Source organism: Triturus cristatus, chromosome 5_1 (genome assembly GCF_964204655.1).
Source record: "Triturus cristatus chromosome 5_1, aTriCri1.1, whole genome shotgun sequence".
Taxonomy (NCBI): Eukaryota; Metazoa; Chordata; class Amphibia; order Caudata; family Salamandridae; genus Triturus; species Triturus cristatus.
In genome coordinates this window covers 1019640219-1019662091 of record NC_140587.1, presented here as the reverse complement: position 1 = coordinate 1019662091, position 21873 = coordinate 1019640219, and the positions used below count along the sequence as shown (strand labels likewise).

The 21873-nt window shown below is 51.1% G+C and overlaps 1 protein-coding gene across 2 annotated transcripts in view; it reads left to right on the top strand.

The window, feature by feature from the left end:
* Positions 1 to 21873, top strand: part of TRIO (trio Rho guanine nucleotide exchange factor) — a 4621980-nt gene that overhangs the window by 3178773 nt on the left and 1421334 nt on the right. For both annotated transcript variants that reach the window (XM_085606120.1, XM_085606121.1), the window contains exon 39: positions 16111 to 16177. In XM_085606120.1, the coding sequence (XP_085462246.1) occupies positions 16111 to 16177 (67 nt within the window). The remainder of the gene's footprint in view (positions 1 to 16110; positions 16178 to 21873) is intronic.

The following is a 21873-nucleotide window of genomic DNA, read 5'->3' as shown; positions in this document are numbered from 1 at the left end:
AAGCTTCTGGGGAGAGTTTGGCGTCGCCTTCATGTCTGGCTACGCCGGATCTATCCATGCCTGTGCCCCTTCCCCCCCTTAGAATTTGTGGACCCGGCAGGATCCCGCGCTTCCTCAGGAGCCCCATCAGGACTCCCATTCGTCAATGGGGCTTCCTTCCTTTGGGCATTGGTCGCACCCTCAGTGTCTTGAAAGACTTAGTTTACAGCCCTCTCCTACAGATGAGTTGTTGTCCCCTCCTCGGAGGGCTACTGAGGCAGGTGTGGCGTTTCTTAGAGTAGTCTCCTTGGCCACTCGTGTTCTAAACATGCAGCCCCCTTCGGTCCCCTTGCCTGTGGACCCTCTGCTTGATGTCCTTCACCATGGGTCGGCGAATGTGGAGCCGCTTCTGCCCTTTGAAGCTTCTCTTTATGACGCCCTTTTGGGCACCTGGGCTCGGCCAGCTTCCGGTGATCCGGTGGCTCGTTCTGTCTTGCACCACCACCGGCCTGCTCCACATGATCCAGTTTGCTTATTTGTTTACCTATATGTGCAGGAGTTTGGTTTGCAAACTGCCTTTCCTTCCTTGCCTCAGTTACTGCTTCCTCCCTCCAGGGAGTCCAGATGGCTTGAGTCCTGGGGTCATAACATCTTCGCCTCCACTAGTGCTGCCCTTCCTTCACTGAATACAGTGTGTGTCTTGGCTCGGGCTACCTCTGCATTGTGGGACTCTGCAGAGTGTCTTTTTTCGGCCATCTCTGAAGGCGCTCGTGTTGACATCCTTAATCTTCTCCGGGATGGCCCTGAACTTGCTGAATTCATGATCCGCTCGTCCTTGGATACTGCCGATTCCTTAGGCCGAGCTATGGCTGGTTCGGTTGCCTTGAGGCGCCATGCTTGGTTGCGGGATAGCGTCTTTCCGGAAAATATCCGGGAGCGACTTGTTGATCTACCCTTTGATGGGGTTTTATTGTTTGATGCCCACGCCGAATCGGCTGTTCAGCGCCTCCTAGCGGGCTTTCGCCCTCCGCCTTAAGTCTATATTTCCCAGGTCTTCTTTTAGCATGTTCTAGGGTGGTTACCCATTCATTTAGCATCCTTTCGATGCCTTATGCGTTTTGAGCTAGCAATCAGCCTACTGTGACAGTGTTCCACAAGTTGTTGTGTCTAGCCTCTGACTGTGGTTTGCTCAAAGAGGTGTTCCCCGTTGTTTGGGGTGTCCATACTCCAAGTGGGGTACTTGTATGCTATTATATATCTCTGTTTTATGTTCTGTGGGCCTAGAGATCCTTTGGGCTCTATGCGTCCCCTGGTGCTCTTTTCTTGCCATTGTACAGTGTTCAATGTTGTGACTTGGCGCAGTCTTCTACACGTCATGGGTCGTCTTGCTTATATGCGTCATTCTCCTCCTTGGAAGATTTTCATGTTTTTTTTCATGCTCAAAATGCGGATACCACCTGCTATTAATGTACTAGGTGTGCTCCTATACCACCCATGTTGCATGGTGGTGGCTCGTTTACCCTTCTTTGCTATATATATATATATATATATATATATATATATATATATGTGTGTGTGTATATGCAGGTTACCATGGGTACTCTTCTTCCTACATCTCCACCTCTCTTCGCTGCTGCGAGGTCTCGTTCTATATCTCCATGGGTCAGGGAGCTTTTAAGGGCTGCACTCAGGATTGCCCTTTGTCTACGCTGCAGGGTGTCTTTCAGTACACTTAGGTGCACTTTGTTGCTTTTCCTGCATCTTCAGTAATAGGGTCCCTTTTGCGTCAGACTACCTGGAGTGGTTCCCCAGCTTTACACTGCTCTCTTCTTGGGGTGCAGTTACTGAACGATATCTCTCTTTCTGGACACGGGTTAATTTTTACTCCCAGTCGGAGAATGTGGTCTACGATTCTGAGATTCTTTCCTACATTTATACGCCTATTGGTACTCTGGTGCCTCTGCTGCCAGTTCTTTCGGATGAGCCCCTTTCATTAGGTATCACCTTGTACTATGTCTGCTGTGCCTGCGGGACAGCTCTTCTGATGTCAATCGTTCTAGGTATCACCCTACATAATGTCTACTGTGCCTGCGGGACAGCTCTTCTGATGTCAGTTGTTCTAGGGTCTGCACCCTACAACTGTATTTCGTGAGTTCGTTTTCACCTTAATCTTCCAGCTGCCTGGTTGGGCAGCCCTATGCCCTTTTTTAGCTATGCCACCTTGTTCTCTCTGTGGCTATCTGCTCTGGGCATGTTTCAGTGGTGGCCCGCATCAGCGTGCTTCAGATTGTTCCTGCTCGTCCCTGTTCCCCCTTTGGTGCCTGGGTGTGCACTTGGCGTGTTTCTTGTTCCTGCCTGTCCTTCTAGGACATTGTTCAGTTTCTACCCCTTGCCCTTCGGCTCCTGGCTTTAGCTTCGCCAGCCTTCCTTCCATGGGCTAGCCTGGTAGGCTCTGGTATGGTTGCATCGCTTCATGTTTTTCCCCAACCTTTGGTTGGTGTCCACATAGTGCACCATTAAGCTGAGAGTGGTCCTTCTTCCTCCTTCGTTCGGGACGCTCTCTCTCTCTCTGTTTGCTATATCGCTGGTGCCGTTTCTACATCTCATACTTATACAGGTGTGGTGTAGCACCATTATGGCATTTTTTTGGGACGCCTTGCCTCCCGTTATCTTTCGCTCTTCCGATCTATTGGGTGGCTGTCTGGTTGTCCTGCCACAGCCTTCCCCATTGTCTGTCACTCTGTTGCCAGCTCTGTGCTCGAGCACTTTCTTTTGTTCTGTCGCAGACCCACCACCCCCCTGGGGTATGGCTATGGTATCTATTCTAAGTTAAGGAATCTGCGGCTAGATGTCTCTATCAGATGTACGAGTAACTTACCTTCGATAAAGCTGTATCTGGTAGAGACGTTTTCTAGCCGCAGATTCCTTAATGCCCACCCATCCTGCCCACTCTGCGAGAACCTTGCCAGGTGGGCTTCTGCTCTTGCTTACTTTCAGTTGCCATTGGTTTTCTTTCAAGGGTGCTCACATAGTTGCGCCCCTTTCGGAATTACCATATGAGGCTGACTCCCTACAAGGGGCTTTTTCCTGTAGATGGTGCCTTTTCATTCATAGTCATGAGGAGATTCCTCTTCTTCTTCTCCTGCTGTCTTCCTTCCTGCCCGCCTTCTCAATTAACTAGAGGCTCTTGTCTCCTATATAGTAGTCTTCTTTGACGATCTCTTCAGCTCTGTTTCACACTTCCATTGATATAAGGGAAGATACCTTCTTGAAGTACATTGCTATTCTTTCTGTAAGGAAGATGCCTTCTTAAAGTACATTGCTGTTCTTTCTGTGCTCCGTCCTTGTTGGACGGCACAGTTCTACATGGCGATAACAGTCACAGTTCTACATGGTAATGACAATCTATTTCTTTGTCTGTTGAGATATTCTTCCCTTGTTGCTCGCCCTTTGGGGAAGGGTCTATGCTTCGCTATGCGGGGTACTTTCTCACAGCATAGTTCCACTTTTTCTTTTTCACTTATATGTAGACAGTGTATAATACTGTCTTTTATGATGGTGTTTTGCACCATCCACCTTATTTATTTTGCGGATGTTTCATCCTTCGCACACTGTTCCCATACTTTCACAGTTTTTGTTGGTGGTTCCGCGTTGTGCCAGGAAAATTTTCTCCGACGTCAGCGTGCCAGGAGGGACTTATATGACCTCGCTGACGTCACGTACATGGACGACGTCAGGGCGGGGTCGTGTACCCCTCCCCCCGGCGCGCAGAGGTGCTGCTACAAAGAATTTTCCGGATCCAGTCCGATGCCTGGGGATATTCTAAGTTAAGGAATCTGCGGCTAGACAACGTCTCTACAAGATACATCGTTACTGAAGGTAAGTAACTAGTACGACGGGGTACTCTCTCCTCTTCGAGACTAGCCCTCCAGCCATGCAGCCTCAGTACCACTGCATGTCAGGGGATCACTTGGCACTTCTCCAGCAGGAAGTTACGGCCCTCTTGGCCAAGGGTGCCATTGAGCGCGTTCCGACGCCGGAAGTAGGTTGTGGTTGTCCGAAAAACGACAAGGGCCTGCGTCCTATCTTAGACCTCCAGAACGTCAATTGCTTCCTCCGGAAGGAGAAGTTGAAGATGCTCACGCTTGCGCAGGTCTTGTCTACCCTAGACCCGCAAAGCTGGATGGTAGCGTTGGACTTGCAGGATGCTTATTTTCATATCCCCATCCTGCTGACCCCGGCGTTACCTGTGGTTCAAGGTAAGCTACAAGCACTTTCAGTTCACCATGCTCCCCTTCCGCCTTACCAGCGCCCCTCGGGTATTCACGAAAGTGACGGCGGTGGTCGCAGCTCATCTACGCAGATTAGGGGTTTGTCTTCCCCTATCTCGACGACTGGCTGTTGAAGGTGGGCTCGTCCCAGGCAGTTGTCTCCCACCTCCAGACTACGGCCGACCTCCTGCATTTGCTGGGGTTTTCCATCAACGTGCCGAAGTCGCACCTGATTCCCTCTCAGAAGCTCCTCTTCATCGGAGCGGTTCTGGACACGGCGCAGTTTCGGGTTTATCCTCCCGAACAGCGAGTCCGGAACTTACGGGCTATGATTCCGATCTTTCAGCCCTGGTCCTGGGTTTTGGTCAGGAACACCCTGAGACTGCTGGGCCTCATGGCCTCCTGCATCCTGCTGATCAATCATGCCAGGTGGCATATGCGGGCTCTGCAGTGGGACCTAAAGTTCCAATGGACGCAGCTTCGGGGAAACCTGTCCGACCACGTCCAGATCTCGGAGGGCACTGCACAGGACTTGCAGTGGTGGCTCACGGACCAGCGTTGGGTCAGTGACAGATCCCTCTGCCTTCCCCAACCGGAGCACACAGTGGTGACGGATGCGTTCCTCCTGGGATGGGGCGGCCACATGGGAGATCAGAGATCAGAGGCCTCTGGTCTCCGGCGGAGTCCGAGCTCCATATCAACCTTTTGGAGCTCAGGGCGATCCTACTTGCAGTAAAATCATTCCTTCCCTCTGTCAAGGAGAGAGTGGTTCAGGTGTTCACGAACAGCACCACCGCCATGTGGTACTGCAACAAGCAAGGCGGGGTGGGGTCGTGGACCCTATGTCAGGAGGCTCTGCGTCTTTGGACATGGCTAGAACGTCAAGGCATTTCCTTGGTGGTTCAACACTTGGCAGGTTCTCTGAACGCCAGGACGGACTAACTCAGCCGCAGGTACATGTTGGATCACGAATGGCGTCTTCACTCGGACGTGGCACAAGGTCTCTTTAAGCAGTGGGGAGAATCTTGGTTAGATCTATTCACCACCGAAGAGAACGCACAATGTCAGCAGTTCTGCACATTGGAGTTTCCAAGACGGCACTCACTCGGAGACGCTTTTCGTCGCGAGTGGAGTTGCGGTCTGTTGTACGCCTTTCCGCCTATACCACTTCTACCCGAGTGCTGAAGAAGATCAGATGCGACTGGGCCCAAGTCATTCTTGTGGCACCAGACTGGGCTCGAAGAGTTTGGTACCCCGAGCTACTCAGTATGAACGTGGATCCCCCGATCCGACTGCCTCTTCGGAAAGATCTCGTGTCGCAGCAGCAGGGGACGGTCCTTCACCCGAAGCTGTCCAGCCTCCACCTCCTTGCGTGGAGGCTAAGCGGCGACAGTTGATTCCATTTGACTTGCCTCCTGAAGTCTGTGATTTGATTCTGGCAGCCAGGCGTCCCTCGACTAAAACTGTATACGCCTGTCGGTGGAACAAGTTTGTGGCATGGTGCACAGCGAAAGCTGTCGATCCCCTTTCTGCCCCTTTTTCTGAGGTCCTATTGTTCCTTCTCTTTTTGGCCCAGCAGGGCTCTGCTCTGGGCACTATCAAGGGGTACCTTTCTGCTCTTTCAGCCTTTCTCAGGCTGCCTGATCAGCCCTCTCTTTTAAAGTCCCCTGTTGTCAATAGATTTCTCAAAGGCATTACTCACCTTTTTCCTCCTATTCCTTTTGTGATGCCTCAGTGGGACTTGAACCTGGTTCTCACATACTTGATGTGCGCTCCCTTTGAGACTCTTCATAACTGTCCTTTGCGATTATTAACTTTGAAAACTGTCTTCCTGGTGGCCATCACCTCCGCTCGGTGGGTGAGTGATCTCCAGGCTCTTTCCTGTAAACCTCCTTTCCTGGCGATTCATCCGGACAAGGTTGTGCTTCGACCGCGTCTCTCCTTTCTACCAAAAGTAGTCTCTGCCTTTCATCTCGGGCAAACTGTCACTCTGCCCACTTTCTTTTCGCCTCCGCACCCTTCAAGAGAGGAGGAGAGGCTCCAACGTCTGGACCTAAAACGTGCGCTTTCGTTCTTAACCGCACACAACAGTTCCGGGTGGATGACCAGCTATTTGTTGGCTACGTGGGCGCCAAGAAAGGCCGGGCTGTGCACAAGTGAACTATCTCCCGATGGGTTGTCTTGTGCATAAAAGCCTGTTACTCTCTGGCTAAAATGGAACCTCCGATTGGGCTGCACGCCCATTCTACCAGGGCGACAGCAGTTACTACAGCATTGGGACGCGGTGTCCCCCTGCAGACATCTGTCAGGCAGCCACTTGGGCCTTGTTGCATACTTTCACTATGCACTATTGCCTTGATAGTCGGGTCCGGAGAGACGGCTTCTTTAGCCGTTCGGTTCTCCGTGACTTTCTGGTGTGATCTCACTTCGCAGACCCACCACGGGGGTTGGTATTGCTTGGGTATGTATTCTAAGGTAAGGAATCTATCACTAACGTGTCTCTTTCAGATGCACATGTTACTGACTTGTGTAACGATCTATCTGTAAGAGACATTAGTTAGTGATAGATTCCATACCGCCCGCCCATCCTTTCCGTTCTACGAACTGTTTTCATGGGTTCAGATCCTCCCTTTTAGGACCCTAGTTCTATTGCACCAGTAGTCGGTCTCTTGCATGGCTCTTCGCTCCTGGCGTGGAAAAGTTGTGTACAGAACTGACGTCACCGCGCATGGGCGCGTCTAAGTAGCTCTGACGTCCTCTTGGCGGCTACGACGCCAGCGACGTACGCGGAGCCGCTTGACGACGCCTACTGATGCGCAGGGGTACTGCGGACGAAAACTTTCCGGATCCAGTCTGACGCCTGGGGATATTCTAAGGTAAGGAATCTATCACTAACTAATGTCTCTTACAGATGTATTGTTACACAAGTAAGTAACTTGTGCTTCAAACTATGAAGGACTTGTTCCTGCATGATGTCGGTTACCGATCCCTATCGCGTATGTCTCTTGTGTCTCGAGCGCGACCATGATAGGATGTCTTGTTCGGACTGTCAAGCGATGGCACCAAAGACCTTGACGGAGCGAGCGATAACGTTACTCGCGGCCCGGCAGTTGACACCGTCAGTTGAGACTCTTGAGGAGGTCATGGTCCCATTCTAAGAAGAGGTGGTCTCGGGACCGCTCCCAGTGCCCTAAGTCCTCTTACTCCTGTTTGAGGTCCTTGGAACACTCGGGGAAGAGGCACAAGAAGAAGAATTTCAAGCGGACTTTGTCTTAACCTCAACTGGCGTCAGTTGTCAAGAGAGTTAAGGAGCACCGATGTCTCGGCACAGTTCTGCAAATGCCAGAAATGACTTTGCGCCTCCCCCCCTCCTTTCCGGTAGCCGGAGCAACTCCAGCTCAAATTAAATAATTTTACGAGGCCATGTGCCGTGTATTTGAGCGTAATGACTCAGCTACACAGCCTTCGTGCCCCGCAGGGTTGTAGGGGCCCCATTGGTTTCGACGCTGTCGGCATCGGCCACGATGCCTGTGGGGCCTCAGGGACCTGGATCCAGTTCGGTGCAGGTTGTGCCAACGCGACCTTCCACGGTGTCGAACCCGAAGTCGGTGCCTGCGATGTCAACGATGCCCATCGGTGGCGCAAGCCACAGTATTATCCCCGATGACACGGAGCCGGAACAGCGTCGATTGATGCCGATTCTGACATCGACAGAACCCAAAGGTTCTATGTTGTCGCCTGAACACTTTGAAAACGTGCTAGGCTCAGGATAGGAATTGGGGGGGTCTGGGGACCGTCTTGAGAACCAGAATGTTTTTGAGGAGAATTTGGACTGGTATGGGGAACTTGGGTAGGCCAGTGATCTGGATATTTCCCCAGTTTCTGGCATGCTCCCAACTCCTACAGTGGCTACGGAGGAGGGAGCGTCCTTTGCCATGGTCGTAAAGAGGGCAGCTGAGGTCCCCGTATTGGAGCTGCCCTCCATGCAAGTCAGGACTAATCTCCTGACTGAGGTGCTCCAACCTGGGTCTTCCACTTCTGAACCCATGTTGTCCTTTAATGAGGCACTTACAGATGTCCTTCTAAGAACTTGTCCAAACCTAGCACAGAGGCTCCTGTGAATAAGACGATTGCACGCCACCATCGCCCAGCTCTGGGTGGCCCAAAGTTCCTCGGCTAACACCCCACTCCAGAGAGTTTGGTGGTGCAGGCCTCAACGTCCCATGGTGCATTCCCTTCTGCCAAGAGGTTGGATTCACTTGGGAAGATATTTTCTTCCTCCAGCCTTGCTTTGCGGTCGGTGAATACTGCATTCTTATTGGGCCGTTTCTCCCATTCCCTTTGGGAGATGGTTGCGCAAGTGTTTCTACAAGTCCCAGAGGAGGCCCGGGCTGTGCTCTCCCAAGCTGTCAAATACGGGAAAGATGCAGCAAAATTCAACATACTGTGTGGGTTAGATACGACCGATTCGCTCGGCAGATTGATTTCAACAGCGATGGCCGTGAGACCGCCCGCCTGGCTTCGTATCACTGGCTTTTCGGGCAATGTCCAAGCTAATTTGATGGACATGCCTTCCGATGGAACCCCCCTTTTTGGGGAAAAGGCAGACTCGGCCCTGGTCAGGTTCAAGGACTCTCGTGCTATGGCCAGATCCGTGTGCCTTTTCTCCACTCCTTGTGGCCAGTCTTCCTTTCGCGGCACGGGAAGGGGTTTCCAGCCGCATCAGCCCTACCACAGCCACTGTCCCGCACAGGATGCTTAAGCCATGCGTGGACATGGACGCAATGCATTGCGATCTCCGGATGGAGGACAGAAGTAGTCTACCAGAATGCCCCCACCAGCCGCAGCCTCCAAGCACTCCTAGGCTGATTCTGTGGTACCACACTACTCCAGTAGGTGGGAGAATGTTATCATCTCCCCCACTGGAGATCCATAACATAAGACAAGTGAGTCTTGCACATCGTACAGGAGGGTTATTCTCTACCTTTCCTTTCTTTTCCTCCTACTATTCTGCCAAGTCAGGAACGGCTGACAGAGGATCATTTAAAGTTGCTCCAAGAGGAAGTTACAGCTCTGTTGGCCAAGGGTCTACGGCCCATTTTAGATCTTTGGACCATCAATCTCTTCCTCAAAAAGGAGAAATTCTAAATGCTCACACTGGCTCAGGTCATGTCTGCCCTAGACCTGGAAGACTGAATGGTAGCGTTGGACCTGCAGGATTCGTATTTTCACATTCCCATCTTGTCAGGCCACAGGCGTTGCCTGCGGTTCAAGGCAGGCTGCAAGCACTTTGTTTACTGTGCTCCCCTTCTGCCTTACCAGTGACCTTCGGGTGTTTACCAAGGTGATGGCAGTGGTCGCAGCTCATCTGCGCAGGTTAGGGGTGTCGGTCTTCCCCTAACTCGATGGCTGCCTGTTGAAGGCGTCCTCATCCCAGGCAGCCATCTCCCACCTTCAGACTACAGTTAACGTCCTGCATTTGCTGGGCTTCGCTATAAACATGCCAAAGTCACGCCTGACTCCTCAGTCGCTCCCTTTCATCTGAGCTGTTCTGGAAACAGTGCAGTTTAGGGTTTATCTTCACGAACAGGGAGTCCGGGATATTCAGGCTATGAATCCGATATTTCAGACTCTATCCAGGATTTCAGTGAGACTGACTCTGAGGTTGTTGGGCCTCATGGCCTCCTGCATCCTGTTGGTGAGACACGCAAGATGGCGAATGCGGGCTCTGCAGTGGGACTTAAAGTTCCAATGGGCACAGCATGGAGTAAATCTCACCGACCTGGTTCAGATCTCAGAAGGAACTGCGAGAGATCTGCATTGGTGGTTGACGAACTGTACTTGGGTCAATGGCAGACCCCTCTCCCTTCCCCAACCAGATCTCACGGTTGTGACAGATGTGTCACTTCTGGGCTGGAGCGGCCATCTAGGAGAGGTGGAGATCAAGGGACACTGGTCTCCGGCGGAGTCAGAGCTCCACTTAAATTTGTTGGAGCTCTGAGCGATTCGGTTGGCATTGAAAGCATGTCTTCCCTCTGTCAAAGGGCAGCTGGTGCAGGTGTTCACGGACAACACCATCGCCATGTGGTACTGCAACAAGCAGGGTGGGTGGGGTTGTAGACCGTTTGTCGAGAGGCCCTGCGTTTCTGGACATGACTGGAACAGCAGGGCATAACCTTGGTGGTTCAACACCTGGCAGGCGCTCAGAACACCAGGGTGGACAAACTCAGCCGTTGATGCCTAGCGGATCATGAGTGGCGTCTCTAGTCAGAGGTGGTGCAAGATCTCCTTAAGCAGTGGGGAGAATGTTGGTTATATTTGTTCGCCTCCAAAGAGAACGCGCAGTGTCCGCAGTACTGCGCGCTGGAGTTTCCAATGCGGCTATCGCTCTGCGATGTCTTTCATCGTGAGTGAAGTTCAGGCCTGTTGAACACCTTTCCGTCCATACCACTCCTACCCATGGTTCTGAAGAAGATCAGGTGCGACCAGGCCCAAGTCATTCATGTGGCTCCGGACTGGGCAAGGAGAGTCTGGTGTCCAGACCTTCTGAGAATGAGTGTCAATCCTCCGATCAGGTTGTCTCTTCAGGAAGATCTTTTGTTGCAGCAGCAGGGGAGGATACTCCACCCGAACCTGTCAACTCTGCGTCTCCATGCATGGAAATTGACCGGTGACAGTTGATAGCCTTTGACCTTCCTCCTGAAGTCTGTGACGTTATTCTGGCGGCCAAGCGGCCCTCCACTAAGACGGTGTAGGCCTGCCGTTGGCAAAAACTTGTATTATACTGTAGTAAAAGGTATATTGACCCTCTTTCTGCTTCTCTTTCTACTGTCCTTTTATTCATTCTAACCCTTGCCCAGCAGTGCTCTGCCTTGGGAACTCTCAAGGGTTACCTCCCTGCTCTGTGTGCTTTTTTGCGGCTGCCAGACCAGCCTTCTTTCTTTAAGTCTCCTATTGTAAATCTATTTCTAAAAGGGCTGGCTCACTTGTTTCCACCCACTCTCTTTGTCGTGCCACAGTGGGACCTTAGTTTGATCCTCACTTACCTGATGTGTGCTCCTTTTGAGCCTTTGCACAATTGTCCCCTCCAGCTGTTAACCATCAAAACAGCCTTCTTAGTGGCTATTATATCGGCCCGGAGGGGAGTGAGTTGCAGGCGTTATCCAGATTGCCTTCTTATCTTATGTCTTTTCCAGACAAAGTGGTGCTTTTCAACAGGGCATCCTTTCTGCCAAAGGTTAAGACACCATTCCATCTGGGTCAGCCCACCACTTTGCTCTCCTTCTTTGATCCCTCAAAGGAAGAAAAGCGTGTCCGACTGGACCCAAAAAAGCGTTGTTGTTCTACCTTGACCACAAAAGAATTCCGGGTGGATAACCAACTCTTGGTGGGGTAAGTCGGACCAAACAAGGGAAGGGCAGTGCAGAAAAGGACCATCTCTCGCTGGATCGGTCTCTGCATCAAGATTTGTTATGCCTTGGCAAAGAAGCAGCCCCCTGAGGGATTAAGAGCCCATTCCATCAGGGGAAAGGCTGAGACTATTGCCTTGGCCCGGGTGTCCCAGTCCAAGACATCTGTCAGGCAGCAACGTGGGCATCTTTGCACACGTTCGCGAAACATTACTGCCTTGATGGGCAAGTACGCAGGGACTGACATTTTGCCCGTTCAGTCCTGCAAGACGTTTTAGTCTAGGATGTAAGTCCGCAACCCACCGCCTGTATGGAATGGCTCAGGTATCTGATTCAAAGATAAGGAATCTGCAGCTAAAAGTCTCTATCAGAAGAACAAGTTACATACTTTCGGCAAACGCATTATCTGGTAGAGACTCTATGTAGCTGCAGATTCCTTACAGCCCCACCCATGCCTCCCCGCTTTGAATACTGATTTTGTAGGGTTTGGGTTAGTCCCCTTTTCTGGGCCCTAGTTTTGCACGCGATTACATCAGTTACTTTGTGCTTCTGCTGTGGAAAATACAAACAATACTGACGTCCGCACGTCTGGGTGGTGCCTATGTAGGCAGCACGACGTCATAACCGACATTACGGACGTCGTCACTCGAAGCTGAATGTAACCACACGCGCGCAAAGGGGTATTACTCAGCAAAGGTTTCCAATCCAGCCTGATGCCAGGGAAATTCAAAGGTAAGGAATCTGCAGCTAGATAGTCTCTACCAGATAATGCGTAACCGAAGTGATTTTGCTTGGATTGATGTAAATCTGCTGAGTAGTTTATCAGAAATTTGAATTTCAAATGCGCTCTGTTTTGTGCAAGAAGCAGTTACATTTTAGAGCTATCCTAACTGCTAATTCACAGAGTTCCGTTAACACGGTTTTGCAGACCTCTGTAAACCTAAAAGTAAAAATAAAAAATTGTTGAATCGGCTTGGACAAGTCTGCTTTTTCTCACTTTGTTGAATCAACCAAAAGTTGGGACCACAGAACCAAATCACTTTATTGATCGGCCACAAGTTCAGCATTGTGTTGCAGCTGCCATTACAGGACATGGGAACAAGGCAAAAGGAAATGCCAGATAAGTGGGTGAGGTAAGTACACCATGAACCCCAGTGCCTAGGAAATCCTGGCTAGTGCCTATAAACCCAGGATTAGCTTCATAGCGATGAAAGAACTCAAACCCACAGCATGCTTCATGGACCATATTAGCCCATTTTCACAATTTCCGACTCTGTAAGCAGTTATAGTGAATAAACTAGAACTCGTGGCCCTTGAAGGCAGCCCTCTCTGGGCTGCTTTTGGCCTCTTGGACCCCATCCCCCGGGGCCCAGGGCATGTGGCCCCCCTCCCTGAGAGTCCATCCTCCCTGTGCCAATGTTAGCCCCAGGAACCCAATCCACCAGGGCCAGGCACGTCTCTCCCTCCCAGGGCCAATTTTGGCCCTGGGGACCAGCACATTTTTTTAGGGGAGGGAGAAGTTTGCCCCTCTCGGGACCCCAGCCCACAGGGTCCAACACTATATGAGGGAGCAGTGCATACAGCCCCCCTCGCCGGGCTGATTTGGGCCCCTGGGACCCCAACATCCGAGGTCTGGCCATATTCTAAAGGTGAAAGAGAGCATGTACCCTCCTCCCCAGGCATTTTATCGCCCTGGGTACCCCATCCCCTCCTGGGACCCACCAGCTTTTAAAATGGGGAGGGGTAACCCAGCCCTCCTCCCTGGCCTGATTTCGACCCCAGGGTCCCCGGCCTGGCCAATATCCAGTGTGCCCCCCCCCCATTCTCAATATTGGCTTGGCCCTGGGGGATGGGGTCCCCACAGCTGAAATTGGCCCAAGGGGGGGGGCATGTTTGCCCCCTCCTCCCCTAATATATTTATTAATCCACCCCAAGACCTGGCCCACCCTAGGTGCATAAAAAAAAGTGTGGGAGGCCGCTTTTTGAAAAAAGAATATTTTGCAGTGGATCCTCCTTGAATTTGCAGCAAAAGTTTACAAAAAAAAACTTTTTGACCCCGAGCGTATTCCCTGTGGAACCCCACCACCAAGCCTATGGGGTCAGGGTTTGACTACCCTGCCTCCTTGTGTTTTCTTGTTTTGTTGCATTTTTTGGGACTCAGGTTGATTCCAGAGTCCCAGTATGGCTGTCAACACTTCATGAAGATTTGTCAAACAGCACTAAAATTATTTGCAAACAAAAAACACTTTTCCTATGGAAACTAGGTCTTAACTATACCTACTGGCAACCAACAATAGGTAATATGGACATGTATATCCACGAAGTATTGATGCCTACCCTCTGCTGAAGCAATGTCCCGAAAAAAGAGTGGAGAAGGGTGTATTGTTTGTAATTTGATCCTGGAGGACATGCCTCAAAGAATTATTTGTGAAAATATTCAGTGTCTGAACATGTATATCTGATAGGTACGTCTAGCCGCAGATTCCTTAACTTCGAATATCCCCAGGCGTCGGACTGGTCCGGAAAATTTTGGACGTGACGTCAGCGGAGCCATATATGCCCCGCCCTGGTGCGCCGACATCAGTTTTCTTCTTTTCCTTGGAAACCAGCAGGTCCTGGCCTTGTTTTGGGGCTTCTCGGCACCGTTAGTGTCGTAACGGAACAGTGTGCAATGCCCTCCAGGTTCAAATTCTGTGAGGCCTGTGCGCATCAGATGTCGGGCACTGACCCGCACCTTATTTGCATGTGGTGCCTTGGTGTGCACCACGATTCCAAACAATGCGGCGACTGTCAACAGATGAAGTCGAAGTCCCTACGGGAACGGCGTATGAAGTTGTTGGCCGCATGGCTGTCCGGCCCAGCTTCTTCTCCTCACTGCTCTCCCCCTCCAGAGGGAGCTCGTTCCCGAGGCCGCTCCCGTGACCGGTGCCCTAAAAAAGGTAAGCGGAGCCACAAGCGTCCACTGAGGTCCACCTCTCGTAGGCGTGCTGCTGGCGCCCAATCCTCTCGTAAGGGGTCAGCTACGAGCGCCCGAAGATCACCTCCTCCATACCCTCCATTTCCAGGGATCGGAGCGACGCTTGCCCAAATGGAGGCCTACTCACGGGCTCTTCAGGCCTACTTTGAGTCCCCCTCTCTCCCAGTCGTGCCTTCGGGCCCTACAGAGGCGGAGGGTACTCCAGCCGGGCCCTCGTCGGCGGATCCTTCCCCGACCAGGGTTGTGTGCACTGACTTCGACTCCGGAGCCGAGGCGACGACGTTGAGTCTAATTCTTCCCTTCTGTCTTCTTCAACCGCTTGAGGTCTCTTGCCTCCCCTGCAATCTAGCGGTTGCAGTCTCTGACAATGCTGCATTTGGCGGTCCATTTTTCAGATCTGACGTCTCCTTTTGGGTGACGCTTTATGGTACTTTGTCTTTGCTCCTGGGTTCTGGACTGGTTATCCTTCACTGTCCTATGTTGTGGTGTCAGCCTTTCTGCCGGCTGCTGTGATGATTCACCTCGGAGCTATGGCTCAATGGTGGGTCTTGTACCTCTGGTGGCACAGGCTCACCAAGGCCAAAGGTTCAATCCTGCCTGTGCTCTGCATCTTCTTCTGCCTCTAGGGGAGGTTTTGGACTTAACGTTTGAAGGGGTCCCTCCCAGAGTGGTGCTCTGTTCTTTTCCCTCCCTCAGTTTACGATATATGGTGCCTGGCACTGTCTTTCTATGGTGATGTTTGTTTCACCATGCCTTGTTTTTTCTTTTCTTTTTCTGCACACTGTTCCCATATTTTCACAGTTTTTGGTGGTGGCCTCCGCGTCCTGACGCGGAAAAGTCTTCTGGCAAAAACTGATGTTGGCGCGCCGGGGCGGGCATATATGGCTCCGCTGACGTCACGTCCATGTATAATGTCAGGGTGGCACCGTACGGCGCCGCCACCTGGCGCGCAGAGGTGCAGCTGCGCAAAATTTCCCAGACCAGTCTGACGCCTGGGGATATTCTAAGTTAAGGAATCTGCGGCTAGACTATGTCTGTACCAGATACATCGTTACCGAAGGTAAGTAACTTGTTCTTTAGTTCACGAAATGAGTAAATCTGATGATTTAATAATGTCTTTTTTCTCCTCCCTAATTGCTTGTCTCTGACTTTGCACTCCCAAGCTATTTCTATTTATTGATTTTTTTTATCCATGCCTTTCGGGGCTTCGTTGACCAAACAAGCACTCAGGGTATGTTTTATATTTTTCTTTCCAAATAGCAGTATGTATGGTTCACCGTAAATGATGATTGTCTAAACTGTCTTTATATTTAATGTTTATTTTATATTTTTAATAGCTATCCCTATTTCTACCCATGTGTGCTGAAATGTAATACCGTTTGCCAACAGTAATCTCAATGTAGAAATAACGTGTGGAGTACCTTGATTACTACAGAAGAACAGGCTGTGACTGTCTAATTTTTCTTCTTTTTAGCTATGTTCTGCAGGAATTGGTTGAGACAGAACGAGACTACATCCGTGATTTGGGTTTTGTTGTAGAGGTACATTTATTTTTTTGTTTTATTTTATGAGAACCAACTCCTGCCTTCTTTCTGGTGCTTTAATTTGGAATGAAAGGTTGTGAAATAAAAAATGTAAGCATCGGTGGGCTCTATTTCTGTTATACATTTCATTTAAACAGTTAGAATCGCAACAAAGAAATGGACTAATTCACTTTCATTTGAAACATCTGATGCTGTGTAACTATTTCTTAAGAATTTCTTGATCCTATTGTTTTGACTGGATCTTCTATGTCACTGGCACTGCCAATAAGGAAACGTTTGCATAGCCAAGATTGATACATTTACTCTAGTTGATTCTTTATAGCATTTTGTTGAAATGCAAAAACGGAAAATAGTTACACAGGGAAAAATGCTATTTAAATATTAGTGAAAATATTTTTTCTTTGATACCAATTTAATGGTTTTGTGAAGTTACTGCTCAGATGGGTTTTAAAGAGCTTTTCTATGGTAGGGCAAGGTTTAAAAACTCCTAAACTGAACCTAAAGCTTAAGGAGTCCTCAATACCGGACATCGCTGTTATGATCATAGAAGATTACTCAATCCTAAAGCTAGACCATACCACATGACATGGAGGAGGCCTTGCTAATAGCTTTAAATCACCATTTCAGCTATGTCATTTCTTTTCTATGTCTTCATTATGTGAGTGTCTTATATTTATCTTAGGGTATCACCAGCCTCAAGGGCACTTATTTATCAATCCTGGCCCCAACCATAACATTTACTCTAATCTTATTGAGGCTATTACTCCTTATGCCCTAAACTTTTCCAATTTCACCACCATGGTAGATTTAAGTTATCTCTAAGACCCTTATTGCCAATCTAGCTGCAATTTAGCTTACCAGCTGGCCAAGCCCTTTACCCACTCAGCCAGTCACATTCTCAACCTTGCCTTTTCTCATTTCCCTGAGCTCAATGTGGCAAGTCCTCTACTTCTCGAATGGTCAGCTAACATAATTGCGCCTCCTCGAGGGCAGAGCCAGCTGCCATGCCATGGGCAGTTCGGTGCTCGAACTCCTCTCTAGCCCATGAGTCCCTGGCCTCTATTGGACGCAACGTCTGGCATCTATAGCCATCCTGGGTGCCCCCAGAGAGCTGGAGAGATGGGGACAACAGCAGGTGCATGGAGGATCTGGATTTGCCTCATCGGCCAAAGAGACGAGCAGAGACACTCGCTCTGAGGTTGCACCCAAAATGGCGGCTTCGTAGTTGAGCTTGGACTGCGGAGCTTGCTGAACATGCATGTGGAGAGGGTGCAATCTAAGCGGTAATCTCGACCTCTGTACTCCTGGATGGTGTGACAGCGACGTGGGTGCCCTCCACTTCCCCCTGCATTTCTCGGCAGAGGGGGCCCCTCTAGATCAGTCGTCCCCTCCTACTTTGTAGTAGAGCACATTCGGCCACAGCACCAGCTGCAGGGGAGGCAGTAAATGGTAAGCCCAGTCCTGCATAACAGGACCTTCGGTCTCGAGGTAGGAGCGTTGGGGTCCCTTTTTGATGCTGGTGACCCATCCTCCCTTCTTGTTCCAACCATGGGTGTCCCGCAGAATATTTGGCTCTCCTGACCTCTATACAGTCTCACTGGGGCTTTCATCAGTGATTTGCTGCACAAGAGACGCTTGACTTGATGGGCCCTGGAGCTGCTGGCCCTCTAGGTGCTGTGGCCCCTGGAGCATGCCTCAGGGAGCCCCCCTTGGTGAGGACTGGCAAGGGGTGCAGTGGTGATGTGAGGTGACGGTTTCCTGACTGAAGGGACCCCTGGATACCCAGGTGAGCTGACGCTGTGGCCCCGGGGACATTTTGAGTGCTGGCATGGCATTTGTGGATCCCCTTGCACACATATTTTTTCTTACCTAATTTTCTGAGGGTGGTGCTGCCTTCCCATGGAGGGTCTTTGCATCATAGTATGCCTCCTGATGTTGTGATCATTGAGGATAGAGGTGTCGGGAAAAATCCTTGGGATGAGCTGGGAGAGTGACTGCACCATAAGAGAAGCACAAGTCAGTCTCCAATTACATCTGATGCGAGTCAATTCTTATAGTACTATTTTTGGCAAACAGCCAGAACTCCAATACAAAAGTAACAATAGAAAAATCTTAGTGCTTTTTCATTTTTTCCCACCCACTCTGCTAGTTCATAATCATTCACTTCCTCAGAGTGCAGCTTTCCTGTTTTCGTGAATCTAGCAGTCACGCAACCTATACAAATCTAAGTTTGGAACATCCTCTGCTTCTCTGAGTTTCTTGCGAAATATCCAAGTCACGAAGTTTCACAGAAACACACATTGTGCAGGATGTTAATGTTAATTGGGATTTCTAGAGCGCGTAATCACCTACTGGTCTCTAAGCGCTATGCGAGAGAGCCCCACCTCGGCACATCTGCCGGAGTGTGCGTCCAACTTGGCCTAGTATGTGCCTCAGGCTTCAGTAAAAAGGAGTGTTTTTAGTTTCTTCCCGAATGGGAGGAGGACGTGTTCTTTACGAAGGTCTGGCGGCAGCTTATTCCAAAGTTCAGGAATGGTTTTAGAGAAGGCTCTGCCCCCTTTGGAGGTGATATTGATGGGAGATAAAAAGCACTTAAAAATCAGACCGCATTTAGACCTTTTTCAAAGCAAACTGTAGATTATTTACCAGATAAATGTGCAACTTATACATGTACTCTAACCACACATTTAAACAGCCTCATAAAAAATGTCCTTCTGTACCCGATAATAATGCTTCACAGTTTCCGGGTGAGAGACAGATAAAACAGAATAATGAACAGAATAATTAGGGTCTAAAGCTAAATTCATGGTTTTGATTCCTTTCAGAGGTTTTGTGATGCCTGGTGGCCCTGCTCTCTGTAGCTTGTACTGTTTTGGGGAGGAGCCCTGCCCCCCCTCCCCCCCCCCATGTTGATATGAGCTGCACACAGAGTACCATCGGTGATGCTCCATTTAGCTTCCCCCAAGAGGGATCAAGCAGGGCGCTAGGTGAGGGTACATCTCCAACATAGACTCTTTCTTAGTGCCATCATCCTATCTTAGTGCCACTCTTCTCTTGGGTATTAGTAATATCTGAAAGAGACACGTTAGTGATAGATTCCTTACCTTAGAATATCCCCAGGCGTCAGACTGGATCCGGAAAGTTTTCGTCAGCACTACCCTTGAGCATCGACAGGCGTCAGTTCTTTGTTTTTCCACGCCAGCAAGGGCAGATCCGAGAGAGAGCGGTACCCTAGTTAATATTTTAACTTGCTTTCTGAGAACTTGTTTCTCTTGTTTTGTCGAGTACTCGACTCCTGGTGCACTGTAGGGATGCCCAGGTTTAAGTCCTGTAGGGCCTGCCGTCGGAACATGTCGGTGGCGGGCACGCTCATGACCCCGAGGCGTGCCATGATTGTTGGGCCATGGTGCCAAAAGCTTTGCGGGAGCGTTCCCGAAAGTTGTTGGAGGTCCGCCAATCAGTTCCACGCCGCTCGAGGTCCCTCTCCCGTGGGAGGTCTAGGGACCGGTCGCGAAGCCAACCTTCGTTTGTCGTATTCGGGGACAGGTAAGTCACGGCACCATAAGAAGTCGAAGAAGCGACGTCGCTCTTCGTATACCTCTCACCGGTCGCGAGACGCGGTGGAGGGGGCGGACGGTCACTCCCCTGTGGCTCCGATGGAGCCTCCGTTGTTGCCTGCGGACTACCTACCCTTCCCGGGTCCACACTCGACTCGGGACGAAATACAGGTCTTCCTGTCGACAATGGGCTATTTGTTCGCCCCATCGGGTCCCTCCGGAGCACCTTCGGGCCCCGTGGGCCAGTTGGGTGGTTCTGCCCCTGTGCCGCCACCTTTGGCCCCGGATACGCCGGCACGATCCCCTGCGGCACCGCCGGCTCCGGCCTTGGCGACGGTGCCAGAGTGATGCCGGACGGCGTTGAACCTGGATTGGTCTACTACCCCTGATTCCAATTCCAGGTGGGGAGTTTTTCCCATTTCCCCGGGCAACTCGTACTTACCGACCTCTCCACAGCTGGCGGACGAAGGGGAGTACTGCGAGGGGTCTGAGGACCTTCTTGCAGCTCAATGCGAGGATGAACCGGCCTGGGAGGGTGATATGGAAGGTCCAGGCGATCTGGATTTCTCTCCACATCCTAGTACCCTGTCCCCTTCTTGCATGGTTACGGAGGAGGTTGGGACATTTTCTGTGGTGTTGCGAAGGGCGGCTGAGGCTCTTAACCTTGAGCTCCCTTCTGTGCCTATCAGGACCAATCTCCTAAGTGAGGTGCTGCAGCCATCGTCGTCCTCCGCGGAGCCGCTGCTGCCCTTCAACGACGCCCTTACTGACATCCTGTAAGCACCTGGCACAAACCTAACACTGGGGTTCCTGTGGATAGGGGTGTAGCACGCCGCCATCGCCCGGCGTCTGGTGACCCCAGATTTCTCACACAACACCCGACGCCTCAGAGTCTGGTTGTCCAGGCCTCTGCCTCTCCGAGCGCATTCCCTTCTGCTCCTCCGGACAAGGAATCGAAGAAACTGGAGCAATTTGGGGAAAAATGTTTCACTTCTGCCTGTTCCGGATTGCGGGCAGTGAATACTGCGTGCCTGTTGGGCCACTACTCACATTCTGTGTGGGACACCGTGGCACAGGTGCTGTCTCCGTGCCCTGAGGAAGCTTGGGCGGTGCTCTCCCAGGCCATTACTGAGGGGAGAGATGCTGCCAAATTCACTATCCGTTGTGGACTTGACACGGCCGACTCTTGGCTCCGAACTACTGGCTTCTCCCAGGATGTCCAGAACATTCTGTTGGGCAATGCCTTTGATGGCACATCCCTCTTTGGTGTCGAGGCGGATAGCACCCTGGAACGCTTTAAGGACTCTCGGGATAGGGCACAGTCCTTGGGTCTCGCCACCATGCACGCTCCCTCGGGGGTCTGCTTTTATCTCCTTTGAGGTCAGGGTTGAGGCGCCCAAGCGCGTTCCTTTCAGAACCGCTGGCCAACGCAACCACTACCTCAGCGCAGCCACGGTCATGGGGCCCGCCGTGGTGGGTCCCGGGGCCAGCGGGCGGGTCAGTCCAACACCGCCCCTGCCACCACCGCCTCAAAACCTTCCTAGTCCGGTGTTTCAGGCCCACCGGATGCCAGTGGGCGGCAGGATTCGCCATCACCTCCCCCACTAGTGCACCATCACTTCGGACATATGGGTTCTACAGATAGTCCGACAGGGCTACTCCCTCCCCTTCGAACCTACCCCTCCAGCCATGCCGCCTCAGTACCACCGCATGTCGGGGGATCACTTGGCACTTCTCAAGCAGAAAGTTGCGGCCCTCTTGGCCAAGTGGGCCATCGAGCGCGTTCCGACGCCATAAGTAGGTCGTGGTTGTTATTCCCACTACTTCATGGTTCCAAAGAAGGACAAGGGCCTGCGTCCTATCTTTGACCTCCGGAACGTCAATCGCTTCCTCCGGAAGGAGAAGTTCAAGATGCTCACGCTTGCTCAGGTCTTGTCTGCCCTAGACCCGCAGGACTGGATGGTAGCGTTGGACTCGCAGGATGCCTATTTTCATATCCCCATCCTGCCGGCCCACCGGCATTATCTACAGTTCACGGTGGGCCACGAGCACTTTCAGTTCACCGTGCTCCCATTCTGCCTTACCAGCGCCCCTCGGGTGTTCACAAAAGTGATGGTGGTGGTCGCAGCTCATCTG